General features: G+C 45.7%; 1 protein-coding gene across 1 annotated transcript in view; it reads left to right on the forward strand.

Annotated features, from left to right (window-relative positions):
* Nucleotides 1–4,460: 4,460 nt before the first annotated feature.
* Nucleotides 4,461–23,864, forward strand: part of LOC102434773 (zinc finger protein RFP) — a 41,094-nt gene continuing 21,690 nt past the window's right edge. Inside the window, 3 exon segments of the mRNA XM_023745875.1 lie at nt 4,461–4,487; nt 4,742–4,837; nt 11,501–11,731. Coding sequence (XP_023601643.1) covers nt 4,461–4,487; nt 4,742–4,837; nt 11,501–11,731 — 354 coding nt within the window.

The following is a 23,864-nucleotide window of genomic DNA, read 5'->3' on the forward strand; positions in this document are numbered from 1 at the left end:
CAGTTCCGGGGCCCTGCTCGCGGCCCCGCACCCGGCCCACGTGACCCACCCCTCACCCGACCCAGGTGACCCACCCCGCACCCGGCCCACGTGACCAGCTGGTGTGGCTGCCGCGCGCGGAGCGGCCCGGGAGCCCCTGCAGCGGTGCTGCGAGGAGGACGGACGCCCATCGGCGTGGTGTGCGACCGCCCCGCGAGCACCGCCCGGCGGGCAGCGCTGGAGGAGGCGGTGCCGGGCTTCCCGGTGAGCGGGGCGGGGGGCAGAGGCCGGAGAGCCTCCGAGGCCTCCTTTTTTCCGCCTGGAAAATGGCTGAGCGGAGCTGGGCGCTGACTGGGGGGAGCCGGTGGGTGGGGAGGAAGCCGCAGGTCCCCGCCCGTCTCCTTTCTTAGCGCCTCTGTCCACCCGCCCACGGGCACCCCTTCCATCAGCGACTCCCATGACCCGCGAGGGTCTCCGCACCTGCGGCCCCGCCAGGCCTGGGAGACCGGCCGGCTCTTCCCGGCTTCCTTCCGTAGACGCTCCAGGAGAAGCGCACAGCTCTTTACCCTTCAGTTACTGAACCCTAGACTCTCGGAGGGAACAGTTATTGTGAAGATCAAGTGAAACGCAGTGATGGGGGCGCTTTGTGACCCGTGGGTCCAGCAGGCAGACCGCGCGGGAGCCGTCACCTGGCGGAGCGAGCGCAGGCCCCGGCCGCAGTTGCAGTACCTCCTTCCCCTTCGCCCGCCATGGCGAACCTTTTGGGCTCCGCGTGTCAAAATTTTGAAAAACCCTAACTTCACTCTGGTGCCGTGTCACATATAGAAATATTCATAATTTTTTTTGATATTTGCAACCATAGTAAAAAAAAGATTTATATTTTTGATATGTATTTTATATATTTAAATGCCATTTAACAAAGAAAAATCAACCAAAAAATATGTATAAAATGAACAAAAACAGAAAAACAGCGTACATTTAGGAAAAAAAGAATAAAAACAATGATAATCAAATGACACGAAAACTAGAAATTAGTGACTTTTTTGGTGCTGAAATTTGTCTGCTAATTCTTCGACTGCAGGTTCATACTTGGTGCACTTCAAGGCCAAGCAAGCACCACTAACTTCATCTGTTAGCCGGTTTCTTTTGTTCATTTTAATATTATTTAATGCTGAGAACAAAGTCTCACAAAAATATGTTGATGGAAAAATTGTTAGCAAAGCCATCGCTAGATTTTTTATGTTGCTAAAAGTGTCAGGTACTCTGTTCCAAGCACTCAAAATTTCTTGTTCGTAGTTGCACTCTTCTTCATTATTCAAACGATTTCGTTCCAGATTTTCAAGTTTCGACCTTAAGTCGACAAACACATGAGTCCAAATGCTACCTTGAAAATCTGCAAGTTGCATCTCTAAATAGTCAATTTGCATCCATTGGAAATCCTTTAATTCCAAAGTACTGTAAACAACTACATCCTAATGGTCTGTTCTAGGCTTCTAAATTGGTCGAATCTTTTGCTGAACTGTTCAAATAACGAGTTTACTATACGAGTTTACTATATTCTGGTACATAAGTATGGACTGTAGTGGCCTTCTCGAAATACTTTTTTATCCGAGGAAAATACTTATAAGTTTTAGTTTCAATATCTCGCTTGAAAATTTTAAGTTTACTTTCAAAAGATTTGATGTAGCCAAACATAATGTTAATACTTTTGCCAAAACCTTGTAATTTTAAGTTCAGTTCATTCTTATGAACAGAGAGATCTGTAAAAAAATCAAATTGCTGACCCACTTATGATCATTGATCTGAGGAAAGTTTGCCAGATCCTTATTCTCAATAAATACCGTAATTTCTTCAAAGCACTCCACAAATCGCTCAAGTACTTTACCTCGACGCAGCCATCTCACATTATTGAACATCAGTAGTCCACTGGAGGTTGAATCAACTTCCTGTAAAAGTGCAGGAAATTCTCGCTTGTGAAGGGGTCAAGAAGCTATAAAATTCACAATTTTTGTTACAACTGAGATTAAATCATTCAATTCTGAGAATCCCGATTTAGCACACAACACCTCCTGATGGATAATGCAATGAAAAGGTACAAGTGGGTGTCTAATAGCTTCCATAAACAATTTCAGGAATCCCACATTTTTCCGCACCATATTTGGTGCCCCATCTGTCGTGACTGACACAATTTTAGAGATATCAATATTTAGGTCACTGGGTGTTTTTATAACAACCTTACATATTTCGTTTCCTGATGTACTTATTGGCACTGATTCTAACTTTATCAACTCTTCTCTCATTGTGAGACCATCAGAATATCTAGCAATAATGGCCAACCGAGCATTTGATGTGACATCAGTAGTTTCATCAAGAGAAATCGAAAAATAGACTCGCGCATCACCCGGGGCTGCCAGGGGCGTGTCAGGCGCGCACCGGGCCGCGGTGACCCAGGCTGTGCGGGAAGAGGAGGAAGCGGAGGAGGCCGGGCCGGCGCCTCGCACACGGATTTTCAGTTTCATAGACGTAGGTTAGGCACCTGCAGGGGGCCGTGCCGGGCCCTGCGCTGGGTAGGGCAAGGGGGGCCCTGGGCCAGAGCTCCCCGATGAAGCAGAAGTGAATTCCGACCCTCACAGCCTTTACGGGAGAAATGAGATCATTGTGGAGATGTGCTTCAAGGGTGGTTTATAGATGAGTTGAGATCAGGCTTGTATTGGTATAGGACGGTGAAGCTGGGTCATGGGAACCTGGGGTTTGTCACACAGTTTCTCCACTTTTCTGTCTGTAATTTTCCATAATAAAAGAACCTACACGTAAAAATAAAAAAAAATAAAAAAAAGAGAAATCAAAAAATATTTGCAACTATTTAAGTCTTTTTTTAATTGATGTTGTATGTTTTTGTTAAGATCTATTATTCTGTCTTTGATAGTATTTCTACTGAGTGGTAACTCAGAAATTCTTTTAATAATATCATCTTTATTTTTTATATCGTGAAATAGAGCTGGTGCACATCTTAGAAATGTTTCCGTAATAAATTCTCCGTCACTGAGGGCTTTTCCATACTGAGCTATGGAGTGAGCAATACAGTAACTTGGTGATGTTAAATTTGTAGAGCATCTTACAAATTTAATGATGGAATTTGATTGACTTTTATAGAGGTGTAGCTGCCTAGAAATGTATTCCTTCCTTTCATCGATACTTTTTTTCAAGAGCTGACAATGATTAGTTTCAAATGTCTCTTTACATTCCGCGTTCTGCTTACTGCCATTTCATTACACAGTATGCACAATGATCTGTTGTTTCTGTCGACAATCCCGTACATCTCGGTCCATGTGTCTTGAAAGGGTCGGCTACTGCTACTTCCACTTCCTTTATCATTCAATCTTGCTTTTTTATTTTTTTGATTCTCCATCACAAGGCTGCAAAAATAAATAAATATAAATCACGGCATTTATAAAAGGTTGATAGGTTTCTTACCTATTAACTTTTTGCAGTGTTGTTGCACTGACTCCTGGTGCAAAACAATTCAAAGATAGTATGTATAACCAACAGATATATGGTGCTGTAATCAATTATTCAACACGCAGAATGTTTTGTCAAGCACTGTTGCACTGTATATCTTTTTCTTCTAACCCTCCCACTCCTGTCTCCTAAAGAACATGGCGATCAAGTGCGTCCATTTCCCGAGTGCACCCGAACGCACGGGAAGCTTACCCGAGGCACATGTTGACAATAACGAGGCCGTTTCCAGAATTGGGCATTTTGTCACTCGAGTAAAAATAAAATGTCATGAGTAAAGATTAATCTCTTTATAGTGCAATTCTTTTTTTAAAAAATATTTTATTGATTTTTTACAGAGAGGAAGGGAGAGAGATAGTTAGAAACATCGATCAGCTGCCTCCTGCACACTCCCCACTGGGAATGTGCCCACAACCAAGGTATATGCCCTTGACCGGAATCGAACCTGGGACCTTTCAGTCCGCAGGCCAACGCTCTATCCACTGAACCAAACCGGTTATGGCTAGTGCAATTCTTAACATTTTTATATTAATGTCAATATTGGAACAATGTATCTTGGATGTTTTCACTATGTATCTTTGCTACGAAACACCGATGTACATGTTTACATCCGGTTTTAGAATTGCATTATTGATCATGAGTAACGTGAGTAATAATATTATTCGAGTGATGCCCAACTCTGGCTGTTGCGAGAGACAAATATTTGAATTATGCAATTTTTTGTCTCTGTCGATGTGTGTCACCCAGAATGAGTTTGCGTGTCACCTCTGACATGCGTGTCATAGGTTCTCCATCACTGCCTTAGGCTGTCAAATTGAAAAAATGACAGCAGCCAACACAACAATGGCCATCAAATGTGAATAAATCAAAATCATACCTATTTTTTTTTGTCAGATGGACAAAAAATACAGTATATTTTTTGGTGTTTCGCAGAATTTTAGTATTTAGTTTATGCGTACCAGGAGATGGAAAAGGTTGAGAATGGCTGCACGGTGCCATGTAGTATCCTGGGGGTGTGGGGGGGGGGGCAGGTGGCTGCCTCACTGTGAGTCACACACTGACTGCTCGCGAGAGGCGTGACCACCCCTGAGCCTGGAGGGCAGTGTGGCTGAGGACAGGTCTAACTCCGGGTTTGGCATCAGAGGGTTTGACATCAGAGACGGTTGCATGTGTGATGAGCAGAATAGCCATGCTGACGTTAGATCTGCCTAATCTTGGAAGGCCCAACTGATTTTGCTTTTCTTAGGAGCAAATCCAGAACCAGCTGGACCACCTAAAACGAGTGAAAAACTTAAAAAAGAGGCATCAGGCACAGGGGGAGCAGGCGCGAGCTGAACTCTTGGTAAGGCTCTTTGGAATTCACAGAGAATATTGTTACCAGATTGGGATCTGGCCCTGAGCAGGTCTGCCTAAGGCCAGCTGGTAGTGTGTCAGTTCTTGACTTCACGCAGGAAGGATGTCACAACATGAGTCCAGGTGATTTTGAGGGTACGTTTGTTAAAGCTGGGGACAGAGCCCAGCCGGTGTGCCCCATGGTTGAGCATTGACCTGTGAACCAGGAGTTCACGGCTCAATTCCAGTCAGGGCACATGCCTGGGTTGCTGGCTCGGTCCCCAGTCGGGGCACACAGGAGGCAGCCGATCAATGATTCTCTCTCATCACTGATGATTCTATCTCTCCCTTCCTCTCTGAAATCAATACAAATATTTTTAAAAAAAACAAACCTAGGGACAGTGGAGTAAGGAAGGGTTTAGCATAGAAGAAGCAACAGGAGAGCCCAGGCAGGGCTGCTTGCTCACTGGGAAGTCAGAGAAAAAGGGGCCTTGGGGACAAGTTCAGGGGTGAGCCACTGCCATTGCTCCCCTGATTGCCTGTGGGCGAAGGAGAGGGGCAAGGGAAAGTGAAGTTGTGTTCCCAGAGGGGGAGCATGTGCTGGGTCCTTTGTCTTGAGGGTTTTTATATCTTTCTTTTAAAATGTATTTTTATTGATTTCAGAGAGGAAGGGAGAGGGAGGGAGAGATAGAAACATCAATGATGAGAGAGAATCATTGATGGGCTGCCTCTGCATGCCCCCTACTGGGGGTTGAGCCATAACCCAGGCATGTGCCCTGACTGGGAATTGAACTATGACCTCCTGGTTTGGTTCATAGGTCAACACTCAACCACTGCACCACACCAGCCAAGCTAGTTTTTTATTATTTTTTTGTTAATCCTCACCAGAGGATTCACCCCCATTGATTATTTTAGAGAAAGTAGAAGGGGAGGGGAGAGAGAGAAAGAGAAGTGAGAGAGACACATCGATTGGTTGCCTCCTTTAGTGCCCTGACCAGGGTGGGGAACAAACCTGCAACCCAGGTTGGTGCTCTTGGCCAGAATTAAGCCCATGACCTGTTGGTCTGAAGGCCAAGAGCCACACTGGCCAGGCCTTTATTTCCTTCTCACAGGCGGGAACCTTAGGGGAGGCCTCCGGGGAGAGTTCCAGCAGAACATGCATCTGTTTCTAGATGGGCTCCTCCCCAGGGCGTGGTCTCCACGGATGGGCAGGGGGTTGTCAGTCATCACAGCTGGTCCTGGTGTCTCCCACCTGGTTTTGCTGCTTTTCTGGGCCTGGAGCTGAAACACAACTGCGGCCTCGATGTTATCTTAGGGAGGGGACCTCCTGCCTCTGCTGTGCATTGCTCTGCAGTGTGTTCAGCTCTCTGCCTCAGTTTCCCCGTTCTACTTGCTAAGTAATTTTCCTGGCGTCTTATTATCCCGTCTCAATGTCACTTCCGCTGGTTACTTTCCTGTGTCGTGGGCTGGGGTCTCTTCTCTGTGTCCCGCACGGAGAGAGACGTGAACCGGTTCGTTTAAGTTAGGAGGTGCTTTTGGTATTAAAGAAAAATGAATTGGACAGACACAAAATTAGACTAAAAGCTCGGGCTGGGTGTGGCGTCTGCCCTCTCATGGAGGGACAGACAGAGAGAGATCCAGCACTGGAAGGAGTTTGTTATATACTTGAATTACAGGAAGTTACATCACATCTGAGTGGGCCTTGAGTTCCTGGCGACACCATGAGATCCATCCCCTTAACACTGGGCAGGAAAGTCAGACTGAGTGGTGTCCAATCTCTTGACTGGGTCCGCCCTCAGGGCGTGGCTCTGCCTTCGCTCTCTGAGTTTCAGCCACATAATTAAACCGAGTGTTTACTAAGGGCCCTCAGCACTTTCCCGTTTGTAAGGCGATGTTACTTCCTCAGCCTTGTCCAAGTCACTCAGACATCGAGGTGAAGGTGGAACAGCCATATGGTGGTTGGACCCTTGGAGATCTGACCTATCAAAAGTTTAACCTTAGAGCCAAGGCCAGTGTGGCTTAGTTGGCTGAGCATTGTCCCATGCACCAAAAGGTTCCTGGTTCACTTCCCAGTCAGGGCACATACACATGCCTGGTTGCAGGCTCAATTCCCGGTGAGGAGCATTCAGGAGGTAGTGGGTTGATGTTGCGCTGTCACGTTGATGTTTCTCCCTCTCCCTTCCTGTCTCTCTAAAATCAGTACAAATATATTTTTGACAAATTTAATCTTCTAGCTTCCTGTAGATCAGGGTTGACCCTGGACAAAGCTGACTTGGTGAAGTGCTTGGGCACTCAGCCTGCTGTGGTACTGTCTGTAGACAGATGCGCAGTGGGTTTGCATGAGCCCCACTGTTGCTGCTGTGGGAGTGGTCCCTTTCTGACACTTTGATTCTGAACTTCTCACTTTGTTTCCTTCCCTCAGTCTCTCAAGGCATTAGCAGTGGCTGGTGTGCTAATTTCTGATAGGGATGTTTGGGGGGTTTGTTTCGAAAACCAAAAAAAAGTGCAGAGATTTTTATAATATACTAGAGGCCCAATACACGAAATTCGTGCAAGAGTAGGTCTTCCTCCCCTAGCTGCTGGTACTGGCTTCCCTCTGGCACCTGGGACCCAGCCTCCGGTAGGTACCCAGAACCTGGGCTTCCCTTGCAGTCCTGGCTTCATCTGTCTAATTAGCATATTACGCTTTTATTATTATAGACTAGAGGCCCGGTGCACAAAATTTGTGCATGGAAGGGGGGAGTCCCTCAGCCCGGCCTGCACCCTCTCACAATCCAGGATCGCTTGCTCCAAACTGCTGGCCTACCTGCCTGCCTGCACACCCCTAACCGCCTCTGCCTGCCTGCCTGATCTCCCCTAACCACTCTGCCTGCCTGCCTGATCTCCCCTAACCACTCTGCCTGCCTGCCTGATCACCCCTAACCACTCTGCCTGCCTGCCTGATCTCCCCTAACCGCCTCTGCCTGCCTGCCTGATCGCCCCTAACCACCTCTGCCTGTCTGCCTTATCACCCATAACCACCTCTGCGTCCCTCCTTGATCGCCCCTAACCACCTCTGCCTTCCTGCCTGATCGCCCCTAACCGCCTCTGCCTGCCTGCCTGATCGCCCCTTACTGCCTCTGCTTCGGCCCCCACACCCGGGACCCAGGCTTCCCTCCTCCGGCCGGCCGCAGGCACCCAGGACCCGGCTTCCCTCCCTCTGGCTGGCCACAGGCACCCGGGACCACTACCATGGGCAGCTTCCCTGCCTCTGGGGTGGCTTCCCCCGGCCGGGCCTGGCTTTATCCAGAAGGACGTCAGACATCCGGAAGACATCTGGTCCATCCCGTCTAATTAGCATATTACCCTTTTATTAGTATAGACTAGAGGCCTGGTGCACAAAAATTTGTGCACTCAGGGGGGTCCCTCAGCCTGGCCTATGCCCTCTTGCAGTCTGGGACCCCTCGGAGGATGTCCAACTGCTGGCTTTGGCCCGCTCCCTGGGGGATCGGGCCCAAGCTGGCAGTCAGACATTCTCTCTGGCAGCCCGGCAGCCCTCAGGGGATGTCCACTTACCAGCAGGGAGCAGGCCTAAGCTGCAGTCGGACATCCTTAGTGCTGCTGAGGAGAGGCTCCCGCCACCACCGCTGTGCTGGCAGCCATCAGCCTGGCTTGTGGCTGAGCAGAGCTCCCCCTGTGGGAGCACACTGAACACCAGGGGACAGCTCCTGCATTAAGCATCTGCCCCCTGGTGGTCAGTGTGTGTCATAGTGACCAGTCATTCTCAGTCACTCTGCTGTTAAGGTCAATTTGCATATTAACCTTTTTATTATATAGGACAGAGGCCTGGTGCATGGGTGGGGGCCGGCTGGTTTGCCCTGAAGGGTGTCCTGGATCAGGGTGGGGGTCCTGCTGGGGTGCCTGGCCAGCCTGGGTGAAGGGCTGATGGGTGTTTGCAGGCTGGTCACACCCCCTTCAGGGTGGGGTTCCCACTGGGGTGCTTGGCCAGCCTGGGTGAGGAGCTGATGGCTGTTTTCAGGCTGGTCACACCCCCTTCAGGGTGGGGGGTCCCCACTGGGATGCCTGGCCAGCCTGGGTGAGGGAATGATGGCTGTTTGCAGGCTGGTCAAGCCCTCCCCCCCAGTGGGGACCCTCACCCAATGGAGGTTTGGCCAGCCTTGGTGAGGGGCTGATGGCTGTTTTCAGGCTGGCCACACCCCCTTTAGGGTTGGGGGGTCCCCACTGGGGTGCCAGGCCAGTCTGGGTGAGGGGCTGAGAGCCGTTTTCAGGCTGGCCAAGCCCCCTGGCGACAAAAACTCCCAGCCTCTCCTTTTTTTCTTTTTCTTTTTTTATTCTGGGATTTATTTACCTTCTATAATTGAAACTTTGTTGACTTTTGCGGAGGCTACAGCCGGCCACGGGAAGCTTGGCTTCTTCCATCACTGGAGCAACCAAGCCTTCTGCTCATTCCAGCTTCGTGGCCATGGCTGGCTGAAAGCAGGTATCTGGGGTTTATTTAGCTTCTATAATTGAAATTTTGTTGCCTTTTGTGGAGGCTACAGCCGGCCACGGGAAGCTTGGCTTCCTCCATCATTGGGGCAACCAAGCCTCCTGCTCGCTCCAGCTCCGTGGCTGCCGGCCACCGTCTTGGTTGGGTTAATTTGCATATAGTCGCTCTGATTGGCTGGTGGGTGTGGCTTAAGGCATAGCAAAGGTATGGTCAATTTGCATGTTTGTCTTTTATTAGTGTAGATACTTACAAATCCACCATTTAGGTTTTTAAGCATTTTTTTAAACAATATATAAAATGTTAAAAATTCCCACCCATTACAGGCATTTGCATGTGAGAAGCAAACTGTTAGTAATTAGTGTCTATCACCTCCTGGCCAGGGTGTAGTGAGAACTTTTGGGCAGGGAACTGATTCCCATGTGCCCATAGATGCCACCACAGAATCCTCTGAGACCTCAGCTCCCTTTGCTTGAGAATAGGTCTGATGGTTGGAGAATCTTCTAGTGAGCCTGAGTGGAGTCAAGTTATTACACACATAATCCTGTCCTCTAGAAGGATTGTCAGAGGGAGACAGCCCTTCTCTGATAGGGTATCTGGACATGCTTCTTGGCTCTGACACTAGCCAATTGGCTAGTTGGAGAGAGTAGTACAACCTCTTGAGGCTCAGTTTTCTCATATGTGAAATGGGTAGGCTAGGCTAGACTTGTTCTTCAGCAACGCCCCCCTCTCTCTTCCTCCCAATGTGTGTTTCCTTGGTTGTCACTGCCTTTGTGATTGGGAGGGTGGGGCAGGGATGCGGAGTGTCCTGCAATGTAGAAACCGTCCCAGGCCAAGCAGAATTGCCCCCTCCCCCGCCCCACACACACCAGAGTGCCGATCGCATCCCCTTTGAGAAGTACCAAATTAGTTGATCTTCAAAGTCTCCTAATTTCCCATTTCTGAGGTTGTGTTTGTTTGTTTGTCTTGGGAAGATTTATCCAGCTGAGGAGAGTTCTGAGCTTAAAATGGACTTACAAATGAGGGTGTTTGTGCATCACGGTGTTGCTCAGTGAGTGCGTAGGCAGGGTGGTGAGAGGGATGGTGAGGGAGGGAGTGTTCTCAGGAGTTGGTTTCAATGGGTCCACAAGCTCTCCGTAAGGCCAGGTGGTCTGGCTTTGTGGGCCAGGTCACCTGGTACAAGGATTCTGCAGTTGTAGCTCAGAAGTTGCTAAGATAATATGTAAATGTGGGTGTGGCTATGTCCCAATAACACTTTACTGGAAGGGAGTAAACAAAGGGCATTTGCTCCCACCCTTTGTTTAGGTGGGAGGTGGCGTAGAGAAGAAGGGCAGGGGAACTTGGGCAGACAAACAGGCACCAGTGAACCTCAAAGGTCAGATAGAGGGTGCAGATGCCAGTGAGGACCTATGGGAGCCTGGCAGTCGATGTGAGGGTTGCTGCAGAAGTTGGGTTTGGCATGTTCCAGACCATCCTCCACAGGGCACACATCTGCCCGAGTCACTTCCTGAAGCCCTGCGGCCCCGTTGCATAGTCCTTGCCCTTAGCCTTCCACGCAGGGGGGTGTGGCCTCCACCCGCAGCGCACAGGGCTGCATCCACACAGACGGGTTCCTCTCTCCACTTGCACCTGCACCATGTCTTCTGCCTGGAAAGCTCTCCTGATCTTTCACCACATGGTGAGCTCCATTCACCCTGCAAGAAGCTGTGAGCACTGTTTCTGTGGAGAGTGTACAACTTCTCCCACCACGGCTCACCCAAGGTTACGTATCATCCATGACTCGTGTATCACATGAACCCCACTCTCTCCTGACTGAGTTCCCTGAGGGCAGTGACTGTCTTAATCGTCACTGTGGTAATTCAGTCAGTAGAGATTGGGGAAAAAACTGAGTGAACAAGAGACTTGTTTTATTTTATGTATTTATTTTTTAAACCACTTTATTTAATAATTTTTAGAAAGAGAGAGACGCAGATTTGTTGTTCCACTGCTTGAATCTTGTATGTGCCCTGACCGGAGATCAAACCTACAACCCTGGCTATCGGGGACAAGGCTCTCACCCACTGAGCTACTCGGCCAGGCCAAGCTGCTTGTTTCGGCAACGATGAGGCCTCGGAGGGGCAGGTGGGGGGAACGGGAGGGCTGTGGAAATGAACCTTCCCGCCTCACCACCCCTCCCTGTGTGCGCAGAGCTTGACCCAGATGGAGAGGGAGAAGATCATTTGGGAGTTTGAGCAGTTGTATCACTCCTTGAAGGAGCAGGAGTACCGCCTGTTGACCTGCCTGGAGGAGCTGGACTTGGCCATCTATAACAGCATCAATGGTGCCACCACCCAGTTCTCCTGCAGCATCTCTCAGCTCAGCAGCCTGATTGCACAGCTGGAGGAGAAGCAGCAGCAGCCAACCCAGGAGCTCTTGCAGGTACGCCGGGAAGCGCCAGGGTGCCCGCGGAGCAGTCACAGGGCAGTGGGAAGCGGTGGGCGTACCCTGCATGGCCAGGGCCAGCATGGTGCCTGTCTCATCTGCAGGCCCTGCTCCAGGCTCTGGGATTTGGTGAGGAACAGGCTCTCCTGGGATTTATGTTCTGATGTTGAAATCAGACCATAAAAGAGCGAATGAACACGTATCATAGGTGTTGACAAATGCCATTAAAAGCGCTGGCCCACCACCTGTTTTGTATGTTCTGTGAGGTAAGTAGGGTTTTACATCTTAAAGTGGTGGGGAAATCAGAACAGTTATTCCACGTGTGTGAAATTATATAAAATTCAAATTTCATCCATATATTATATTGGAACACACCCATGTGTGTTTATTATCTAGTATCTATTGTTACTTTTCTATAACCGCAGAGTTGAGTAGCTGGGACAGACTGGCCTTTAAACAAACAAAAAATTTTTTATCAACTCCCACTCTAGGATACCAGGAGGGCCTCCCAAGCCCCTGGGCATGTGTTTCCTCGCGGGGAGCAGGTGGCCAGAGGCAGGGTGTCTCAGAAGAAGGGTGTGGGCTGTGGAGTTGAGGGGAGATGGTAGGAGGGCGAAAGCCTGGAGTGTGATGACCGCTGTGGAGCCGCTGCAGGGACAGTTGGGCAGGTGGGAGGGACGGCACGGTGAGGAGACGGCAAGAGGAGGTGACTGTTTCAAGAAGCCAGACGCAAGGAGACCCTGGGAGGTGAGGTGGGCCGGGGCTTAAGGAAGCTACATGCTTTAAAGACACGTGCCTACAGGCAAGTGGGTGAGGAACAGATGAGGATGAAGAGCAGGAGAAGGGTCCCTGGGCTGTCACGTGAGGGACCAATCATCATTACTGGGTGGTTCCTGGGAAGGCGGCAGGGCGGGGAGGGACACGTGTGTGGGAGTTGGTTTGGGGGAGAAAGGAGGGTCGGGGGGGTAGTGCAGTCTGGTGTGAGGTTTCATAAAACCTGGTGGCCTTCTTTCAAAGGATAAGAGATCCCTCTTTTTTACTGCTGCATAGTATCCCATGGTGTAGATGTACTACAGCTTTGATTATCCATTCATCTACTGATGGGCACTTGGGCAGTTTCCAGATCTTAGCTATTGTAAATTGTGCTGCTATGAACATATGGATGCTTACATTCTTTCTGATTGGTGTTTCGGGTTATTTAGGCTATATTCCTAGAAGTGGGGTCACTGGGTCAGATGGCAGTTCCATATTTAATTTTTTGAGGAAACTCCATACTGTTTTCCATAGTGGCCACACCAGTCTGCATTCTCACCAGCAGTGCACGAGGGTTCTCTTTCTACACATCCTCACCAACACTTGTCATTTGTTGATTTGTTGATGGTAGCCATTCTGATAGGTGTGAGGTGATACCTCATTTTCATTTTAATTTGCATTTCTCTGATGATCAGTGACTTTGAGCATCCTATATAACAAAGAGCCAATATGCAAATGGTTGTTACGCCCTCACATCGTCATGCTGGAAAGGCTCAGACACTCAACACTGGGGAGAGAGGAATGGGGACCAGCCAGGCACAAATGAGCTCACGAGAGAGGTATGGGGACCAGCCAGGCACAAATGAGTTCATGAGAGAGGAATGGGGACCAGCCAGGCTGCAGTCCGGGAGAGGGGCAAGTCGCCCGCCCCGTGGTCCCAGGTGCCTGTGGCTGTGGCCTGGGTGAAGCTGCCCTCCCATGATGCCCTGCAACCTGCCAGAGGGAGGAAAGCCCAGGTCTCAGGTACCTGCGACCGACCAGAGGAGGGATTCCTGGGTCCCAGTTGTGGGGTGAGGCAGAGGCAGTTAGGGGCGATCAGGCCAGCTGGGGAGCAGTTAGGGGTGATCAGGCAGGCAGGCAGAGGTGGTTAGGGGTGATCAGGCAGGCAGGCAGAGGGGTTAGGGGCAATCAGGTAGCCAGGCAGGCAAGCGGTTAGGAGCCAGTGGTCCCGGATTGCGAGAGGCAGTCGGACATCCCCCGAGGGGTCTTGGATTGGAGAGGGTACAGGCTGGGCTGAGGGACTTCCACGCCCCATGCACAAATTTCACGCACCAGGGCTCTAGTTTTTTCATATGTCTCTTGGCCATCTGTATGTCCACTTTGGAGAAGTGTCTATTTAGGTCCTTTGCCCATTTTTTTAATTGGATTGTTTGTCTTTCTTTTGTTATTCTGTATGAGTTCCTTATATATTTTGGATATTAGCCCTTTATTAGATGTGTCATTGCCAAATATGTTGTCCCATACAGTGGGCTTCCTTTTTGTTTTGTTTTTGGTTTCTGCTCTGCAAAAGCTTTTTATTTTGATGTAGTCCCATTTGTTTATTTTCTCCTTAGTTTCCTTTGCCCTAGGAGATATATCCATAAAGATATTGCTATGAGAAATGTCTCAGATTTTGTTGCCTGTGGTTTCTTTTAGATTTTTATGGTTTCGCGACTTACATTTAAGTCTTTTATCCATTTTGAGTTTATTCTTGTGTATGGTGTAAGTTGGTGGTTTAGTTTCATTCTTTTTCATGTATCTGTCCAATTTTCCCAGCATCATTTATTGAAGAGACTGTCCTGACTTCATTGTATGTTCTTGCCTCCTTTGTCAAATATTAATTGAGTGTGGCTTGGGTCGATTTTGGGGGTCTGTGTTCTGTTCAATTAATCTATATGCCTATCCTTGTGCCAATACCAGGCTGTTTTGATTATTGGGCCTTGTAGTATAACTTGATATCTAGTATTGTGATTTCTCTCAAGATTGCCGTGGCTATTGGGGTCCTTTTTGTTCCACATAAAGTTTTGGAATGTTTGTTCTAGCTCTGTGAAATATGCTGTTGGTATTTTAATATGATTGCATTGAATCTATAGATTGCTTTGGATAGTATGGACATGTTAATGATGTCAATTCTACCAATCCATGAAGATGGTATTTCTTCCACTTGCTTATATCTTCCTCTATCTCTTTTTTGAACGTCCTGTAGTTTTCTGAGTACAAGACATTTAACTCCTTGATTAAGTTTATTCTTAAGTATCTTGATTTTTTTGTTGCAATGGTAAATGGGATTGTTTAATTTCTCTTTCTGAGAATTCATTATTGATGTATAAAAACGCCATAGAGCCCCAGCTGGTTTAGCTCAGAGGCTAGAGCGTCAGCCTGCAGACTGAAGGGTACCAGCTTCGATTCTGGTCAAGGGCACATGTCCAAGTTGTGGGTTTGATCCCAGTAGGGGGCATGCAGGAGGCAGCCGATCAATGATTCTCTCTCATCATTGATGTTTCTATCTTTCTCTCCCTCTTCCTTCCTCTCTGAAATCAATAAAAATAAAAATGCCTTTTTTTTTTTAAAAAAGCCATCAATTTCTGGGTGTTAATTTTGTATTCTGCTACATTGTTAAATTCATTGATTAAATCTAGTAGTTTCCTGGTGGAGTTTTTAGGGTTTTCTATGTACAATATCTTGTCATCTGCGAATAAGGACAGTTTTATTTCCTCCTTTCCAATATGGACAAGTTTTATTTCTTACTTGATCTCTCTGTCTAGGACTCTATCCTATACAATAAAGAGGTAATATGCAAATTGACCTTTACACCCTCACAAGATGGCTGCCTATGACCAGGCCGGCAGGGGGGTTAGTGAGGGACGACCAAACGACTGAATAGCAGGCTGTGTGGGGCGACCAGGCCGGCAGGGGGGTTAGTGAGGGATGACTAAATGACTGAACAGCAGGCTGTGTGGGGCGACCAGGCCAGCAGGGGAGGCAGTTGGGGGCGACCAGGCCGGCAGGGGGGTTGTTTGCTGTAGGCTTGTCATTATGGTCTTTATCATGTTGAGATATGCTCTCTCTATTCCATTTTGTTGAGAGTTTTTATTAAAAAATGGATGTTGGATTTTGTTGATTGCTTTTTCTACACCTATTGATATGATCATTTATTTTTGTCTTTCAGTTTCTTTATGTGGTGTATCACATTTATTAATTTGCAAATATTGTACCAACCTTGCATCCCTGGAATAAATCCCACTTGGTCATAGTAAATAATCTTTTTAAGATATTACTGGATTGATTTGCTAATATTGTGTGGAGAATTGTAGCATCTATGTTAATCAGGGATATTGGCTTATAATTCACTTTCTTTGTAGTGTCTTTATCTGGTTTTGGAATTATGATAATGATGGCCTCATAAGAAGAGCTTGGAAGTGCTCCTTCCCCTTGGATTTTATGGACTAGTCTGAGGAGTATAGCTGTTAGTTCTCCTCTGAAGGTTTGGTAAAACTCCCCTGGGAAGCTGTCCCGGCCTGGGCTTTTGTTTGCTGGGAGTTTTTTTTTTATTTATTTACTAGAGGCCCGTTGCTTGTAGAGATTCATGCAATAGGCCTTCCTTCCCCTTGCTGCCGGCACCGGTTTTCCTCCGGCACCCGGGACCCCGGCCTTTGGTCTGGCCGCAGCAAGGCTTGGCTTCTCCCCTCCGGCTGCAGTGAGGCTTGGCTTCTTCTCTGTGGCCAGAGCGGAGAAGCCAAGCCTCTTCAGTCTTCAGTCTTCAGTCTTCACTCCGGCTGAAGCCTTCAGTCTTCGCTCTGTGCTTGCGTATGCAAATTAACCGCCATCTTTGTTGGGTTAATTTGCATAGTTGCTCTGATTGGCTGGTGGGCGTAGTGGAGTGACACCAATTTGCTTGTTTCTCTTTTATTAGTGTAGATTACTGTCTCAATTTCCTCAATTGTTATTGGCCTATTCAGGTTTCCTGATTCTTCCTGATTCAGTTTGGGAAGATTGTATTTTTCTAGGAATTTGTCCATTTCATCCACATTGTCCAGATTGCTGGCATATAGTTGTTCATAGTATTTTCTTACAATCCTTTGTATTTCTGTGCTGTCAGTTGTTACTTCACCGCTTTCCTTCCTGATTTTCATTATTTGGGTCCTCTCTCTTTGTTTCTTGATGAATATTGCTAAAGGTTCATCAATCTTGTTTATCTTTTCAAAGAAGCAGCTCTTGGTTTCATTGATTTTTTTGTATTTTTTTCTTAGTCTCTATGTCATTTATTTATTACTAGAGGCCTGGTGCATGGATTTGTGCACATTGAAAGGAAATTAATGGGAAGAATATTTTAATATCACTATTCGCCATTTCTCTCTAATAGAAGTGTCAACCAAATTCACAATCGACAATGACAGGTGGAAACACACACATGCGATTGGTGCCAGCAAGAGCTTTATATACATAGATAAACTTTCTTAATTAGACCTGCTTTCTGATTTAGCTAAACTTTTTCCAGCCCAGCGAAGCACCCCAACTGTCTTTCAGGTAATTGTCAGCAACACAGCAGTAAATATCAACACGAAGCAGATTATTATTGTAGATTATGCAGGGAGAACAAAGGGTAAAATATTTAACTGTAGCAGTGTTTGACTATATTCTGCACAGTGAAAAAACCTGAAGTCATTTTCAAGTTCAACCATTTCTTACTTTTTAGTCGGGACACGTTTCTAAACTTTCTAAATCTTCAGTTTCCGGCTAATGAAAAGAAAATAGGATTCTACCGAGTCTCCTATCTACCTACTCCAGGACTTGTGTGAGGATCAAATGAGATGAGGCACAGGAAAATGCTTCACAGACATTTGGTTAAAGTGTGAAATGTTTACAACTGGCTATAAAGCAAGTTGTGTTCCTGGCTGAAGAAACTCCAAGGAGGCTAGTTGTTAGGGAGAGGAAGCCGGGCGTTGCTATGTGATTTCATTACCTGGTGCCCACAGCCACCGTTTCTGGGTGGGGCTGGGCTGTGGTCCGAATTTTTGTGCCATGGGGTCTTGGCAGCATTGGCTGCGATTTGGTGGGCTGTCACTCTGGGGTGATGGCAGGGCCTTTGTCCCACTTGGGAGAAGCAGAGTGATTGTCAGTGCCAGGTCCACGGTGCTGTTTTTTTGTAAATGGCCAGTGCGTGTCATGGCAGCCCCTGTGTTGAGCGTGTGCTCCCTGATGGTCAGTGTGCATCATAGCTACTGGTCGGATGGTCAAACAGACACTTAGGCTTTTACATATATAGATACTAGAGGTCTGGTACATGAACTCGTGCACGAGTGGGGTCCCTTGGCCTGGCTGGAGCTGATCAGAGCGTCTGCCCCCTGGTTAGTCAGCCATGGGATGTTGGCTGTGGGAGTGCACTGACCACCAGGGGGCAGCTCCTGTGTTGAGTGTCTGCCCCCTGGTTGTCAATGTGCATCATAGCTACCGGCTGATTGTCCAGTTGTAACGGTCACTTAGGCTTTAATATATTAGAGGCCCGATGCATGAATATCCGTGCACTCAGGAGGTCCCTCAGCCTGGCCTGCACTCTCTCGCAGTCCGGGACACCTCAGGGGATGTCCACCTGCTGGCTTAGGCCTGCTCTCTGGTGGATTGGGCCTAAGCTGGCAGTTAAACATCCCTCTGGTAGCCTAGGAGCCCTCAGGGGATGTCCAATTAAAGGCTTAGGCCTGCTCTGAAAGGCTCCCACCACTGCCCCTGCGCTGGCCAGTCATGAGCCGGCTTCTGGCTGAGCAGCGCTCCCCCTGTAGAAGCGCACTGACCACCAGGGGGCAGCTCCTGCGTTGAGCATCTGCCCCTTGGTGGTCAGTGTGTGTCATAGCAACCAGTTGTTCATGGTCGTTCCACTGTTAGGGTCAATTTGCTTATTACCCTTTTATTATATAGGAGAGATTTCCCTCCTCCTACTTACTTTGGGCTTTTCTTGTTGCTCTCTTTCTAATTCTTTAAGTTGTAGTGTTAAATCGTTTATTATTAATTTTTCTTGTTTTTGGAGATAAGCCTGTAGTGTTACGAACTTCTCTCTCAGGACTGCTTTTGCTGTGTTGCAGAGATTTTAGGTTGTTATGTTCAATTTCATTTATTTACAGGAAGTTTTTATTCTCTCTTGAGCTCATTGTTAACCCATTCATTGTTAATAACATGCTACTTAGCCTTCATGTGTTTGAATAGTTTTTAGTGCTTTTGCTGCAGTCGATTTTCAATTTCATACCATTGTGATCTGAGAAGATGCTTGATATGATTTCAGTCTTCTTGAACTTGTAGAGAATTAGTTTGTTTCCTAACCTGTGGTCTGTCTTTGAGAATGACCCATGTGCACTTGAGAAGAATGTATATTCTGCAGCTTTGGGGTGAAATGTTCTTTAAATGTCAATTAAATCCATCTGACCCAGTGTGTCCTTTAGAGTCCCTGTTTCCTTGTTAACTTTTTGTCTGAAATATCTATCCAGTGTAGTTAGCAGGGCGTTAAAGTTCCTACTAAGACTGTATTGTTGTCCATCTCTCCCTTAAAGTCCTCCAGAAGTTTTCTATATATTCAGGTACTCCTGTATCGGATGCACATGTGTTCACAAGTGTTAGACACTCTTGTTGGGCCGACCCCTTTAGTATTATGGAGTGACCTTTGTTGTCTCTTGTGATGGCCTTTATTTATTTACTAGAGGCCCCATGCACAAATTCATGCACCGGTGGGGTCCCTCAGCCTGGCCTTCAGGATTGGGCTGAAACTGGCTCTCCGACATCCCCCGAGGGGTCCTGGATTGCGAGAGGGCACAGGCCAGGCCAAGGGACCCCATTTCTGCATGATCAGGGCCGGGTAGTGATGTGGGAAGTTGGCCAGCTACAGAGGGACTGCAGGAGTGCTTCAGGGTGTGTCTGGCCCATCTCACTCAGTCCTGATCAGCCAGACCCTAGCAGCAAGCTCACCTACCAGTCAGAGTGTCTGCACCCTGGTGGTCAGTGCATGTCATAAAGAGCAGTTGAGCGGCCTTAGCATACCATTAGCATGTTACACTTTGATTGGTTGAACGGCCAATGGGTCAACCGGACACTTAGCTTATTAGGCTTTTATTATATAGGATTTTTTAAAACTTTTTTTATTGCTTAAAATATTACAAAGAGTAGTACATTTGTCTCCTTTTTTTTCTCCCTTGACCTTCTCCCAGCCTCCCCTACCCGCCAGTGTCTTGTTTCCATTGGTTATGCTTATATGTATGCATACAAGTCCTTTGGTTGATCTCTTACCCCCCCACCCTCCCCAGCCTTCCTGCTGTAGTTTGACAGTCTGTTTAATGCTGCTCTGCCTCTGTATCTATATTTGTTCATCAGTTTATAAGGGTCTTTATTATCCATAAATGAGTGAGATCATGTGATATTTTTCTTTCACTGACTGGCTTATTTCACTTAGCATAATGCTCTCCAGTTCCATCCATGCTGTTGCAAATGGTAAGAATTCCTTCTTTTTTACAGCAGCATAGTATTCCATTGTGTAGATGTACCACAGTTTTCTAATCCATTCATCCATTGATGGGCACTTAGGCTGTTTCCAGATCTTAGCTATGGTAAATTGTGCTGCTATGAACATAGGAATGCATATATCCTTTGTGACTGGTGTTTCTGGTTTCTTGGGATATATTCCTAGAAGTGGGATCAATGGGTCAAATGGGAGTTGCATTTTTAACTTTTTGAGGAAACTCCATACTGTCTTCCACAGTGGCTGCACCAGTCTGCATTCCCACCAGCAGTGCATGAGTGTTCCTTTTTCTTTGCATCCTCTCCAGCACTTGTTTTTTGATTTGTTGATGATAGCCATTCTGACAGGTGTGAGATGGTACCTCATTGTTGTTTTGATTTGCATCTCTCAGATGATTAGTGACTTGGAGCATGTTTTCATATGTCTCTTGGCTTTCTGAATGTCCTCTTTTGAAAGGTGCCTATTTAGGTCCTTTGCCCATTTTTTGATTGGATTGTTTATCTTCCTTTTGTTAAGTTGTATGAGTTCCCTATAAATTTTGCAGATTAAACCCTTATCGGTGATAACATTGGCAAATATGTTCTCCCATGCAGTGGGCTTTCTTGTTGTTTTGTTGATGGTTTCTTTTGCTGTGAAGAAGCTTTTTATTTTGATGTAGTCCCAATTTTTTATTTTCCCTTGATTCCAATGCCCTAGGAGATGTATCAGTGAAGAAATTGCTTCAGCATATGTCTGAGATTTTGTTGCCCTTAGATTCCTCTAGTATTTTTATGGTTTCCCGTCTTACATTTAAGTCCTTTATCCATTTTGAGTTTATTTTTGTGTAAGATGTAAGTTGGTGGTATAGTTTCATTTTTTTGCATGTATCTGTCCAATTTTCCCAGCACCATTTATTGAAGAGACTGTCTTTACTCCATTGTATGTTCTTGCCTCCTTTGTCAAATATTAATTGAGCATATTGATTTGGGTCGATTTCTGGGCTCTCTATTCTATTCTATTGATCTATATGTCTGTTCTTGTGCCAGTACCAGGCAGTTTTGAGAACAGTGGCTTTGTAATACAGCTTGATATCTGGTATTGAGATCCCACCTACTTTGTTCTTCTTTCTCAGGATCGCTGCAGCTATTCAGGGTCTTTTTTATTCCAGATGAATTTTTGGAGAGTTCGTTCTAGGTCTGTGAAATATGCTGTTGGTATTTTAATGGGAAGTGCATTTAATTTATAGATTGCTTTGGGTAGTATGGACATTTTAATTATGTTGATTCTACCAATCCATGAACATGGTATGTTCTTCCATCTGTTTATGTCTTCCTTTATCTCTTTTTTCAACATCCTGTAGTTTTCTGAGTAGAGGTCTTTTACTTCTTTAGTTAAGTTTATTCCTAGGTATATTAATTTTTTTGGTGTGATGGTGAATGGGATTGTTTTTTTAGTCTCTCTTTCTGCAAGTTCACTATTGGTATATAGAAATGCCATAGATTTCTTGGCGTTAATTTTGTATCCTGCTACATTGCCGAATTCTTTTATTAAGTCTAATAGTTTTTTGATGGAGTCTTTAGGGTTTTTTATGTACAATATCATGTCATCTGCAAATAAGGACAGTTTTACTTCTTCATTTCCAATTTGATGCCTTTTATTTCTTCTTCTTGTCTAATTGCAATGGCTAATACTTCCAGTACTATGTTGAACAGGAGTGGTGAGAGTGGGCATCCCTGTCTTGTTCCTGTTCTTAGGGGAAATGGTTTTAGTTTTTGCCCATTGAGTATGATGTTGGCTGTGGGTTTGTCATATATGGCTTTTATTATGTTGAGGTATGATCTTTCTATTCCCACTTTGCTGAGAGTTTTTATCAAAAATGGGTGTTGGATTTTGTCAAATGCTTTTTCTGCATCAATTGATATGACTATGTGGTTTTTATCTCTCAGTTTGTTTATGTGATGTATTATGTTTACTGACTTGCAGATATTGTACCATCCTTGCATCCCTGGGATAAATCCTACTTGGTCATGGTGTATGATCTTTCTGATGTACTGCTGGATCCGATTTGCTAGGATTTTGTTGAGGATTTTGGCATCTATGTTCATGAGGGATATTGGCCTGTGATTCTCTTTCATTGTGTTGTCTTTCCCTGGTTTTGGTATTAGGGTGATGCTGGCTTCATAGAATGAGCTTGGAAGTGTTCCTTCCTCTTTAATTTTTTGCAATAGTCCGAGGAGGATAGGTTTTAGTTCTTCCTTGAATGTTTGGTAAAACTCCCCTGTGAAGCCGTCCGGTCCTGGGCTTTTGTTTGCTGGAAGCTTTTTGATGACTGCTTCAATTTCTTTCATAGTTATTGGCCTATTGAGATTTTTAGATTCTTCCTGATTGAGTTTTGGAAGGTTGTATTTTTCTAGGAATATGTCCATTTCCTCCAGGTTGTCTAGTTTGTTGGAATAGAGTTGTTCATAGTATTTTTTTTGAACAATCCTTTGTATTTCTGTGTGGTCTGTTGTTATTTCTCCTCTTTCATTTCTAATTTCATTTATTCGGGTCCTCTCTCTTTGCTTCTTGTTGAGCCTGGCTAGAGGTTCATCAATCCTGTTTATCCTTTCAAAGAACCAGCTCTTGGTTTTGTTGATCTTTTGTTTTTTTGGTCTCTATGTCGTTAATCTCTGCTCTGATCTTTATTATTTCCTTCCTTCTGCTTACACTGGGCTTTTCTTGTTGCTCTCTTTCTAACTCTTTGAGTTGTAGGGTTAGGTAATTTATTATCATTGTTTCTTGTTTTTTGCAATAGGCTTGTAGAGCTATGAACTTCCCTCTCAAGACTGCTTTCGCTGTGTCCCATAGGTTTTGGATTGTTGTGTTTTTATTGTTGTTTGTTGCCATGATGTTTTTTATTTCTTCTTTGATCTCTCTGGTAACCCAGTCATTATTTAATAGCATGCTATTTAGTCTCCATGTGTTTGATTTTTTTGGATTGTTTTTATTGTAGTTGATTTCCAGTTTTATGCCATTGTGATCTGAGAAGATGCTTGATATGATTTCTATCTTCTTAAATTTGAAGAGACTTTGCCTGTGACAAAATATATGGTCTATCTTTGAAAATGACCCATGTGCACTTGAGAAGAATGTATATTCTGTGGCTTTGGGGTGAAATGTTCTGAAGATGTCAATTAATTCCATCTGATCTAGTGAGTCATTTAGGATCGATGTTTCTTTGCTGATTTTTTGTTTAGAGGATTTGTCCAATGGTGATAGTGGGGTATTAAAGTCCCCTACTATGATTGTATTGCTGTCAATCTCTCCCTTGATCCCCTCCAGAAGTTTTTTAATGTATTTGGGTGCTCCTATATTGGGTGTGTATATCTTCACCAGAGTTATTTCTTCTTGTTGGATTGCTCGCTGTAGTATTATGAAGTGGCCTTCCTTATCCCTTTTTATGTCCTTCACTTTGAGATCTAATTTGTCAGATATAAGTATTGCTACTCCACCTTTTTTAAATATCCATTAGCCTGAAAAACCTTTTTCCATCCCTTCACCATCAGTCAGGGTGTGTCTTTTTTTCTGAGTTGGGTTTCCTGTAGACAGCAGATATATGGGTCATGTTTTCTTATCCACTCAGTTACCCTATGTCTTTTGATTGGGGCATTTAATCCATTAACATTTAAAGTTATTATTGATAGATACTTGTTTGTCACCATTTTTATTCTTTACCCCTGTGTTCCTTCTTCATTTCCTATTTTTTCTTTTTACAGCAGACCCTTTAGCATTTCTTGCATTGCTGGTTTGGTGGTAATAAACTCCGGTAGTCCTTTTTTATCTGTGAAGCTCCTGATTTCACCCTGAATTTTGATTGAT

This window comes from Myotis lucifugus, unplaced genomic scaffold (genome assembly GCF_000147115.1).
Source record: "Myotis lucifugus unplaced genomic scaffold, Myoluc2.0 scaffold_594, whole genome shotgun sequence".
NCBI classification, from domain to species: Eukaryota; Metazoa; Chordata; class Mammalia; order Chiroptera; family Vespertilionidae; genus Myotis; species Myotis lucifugus.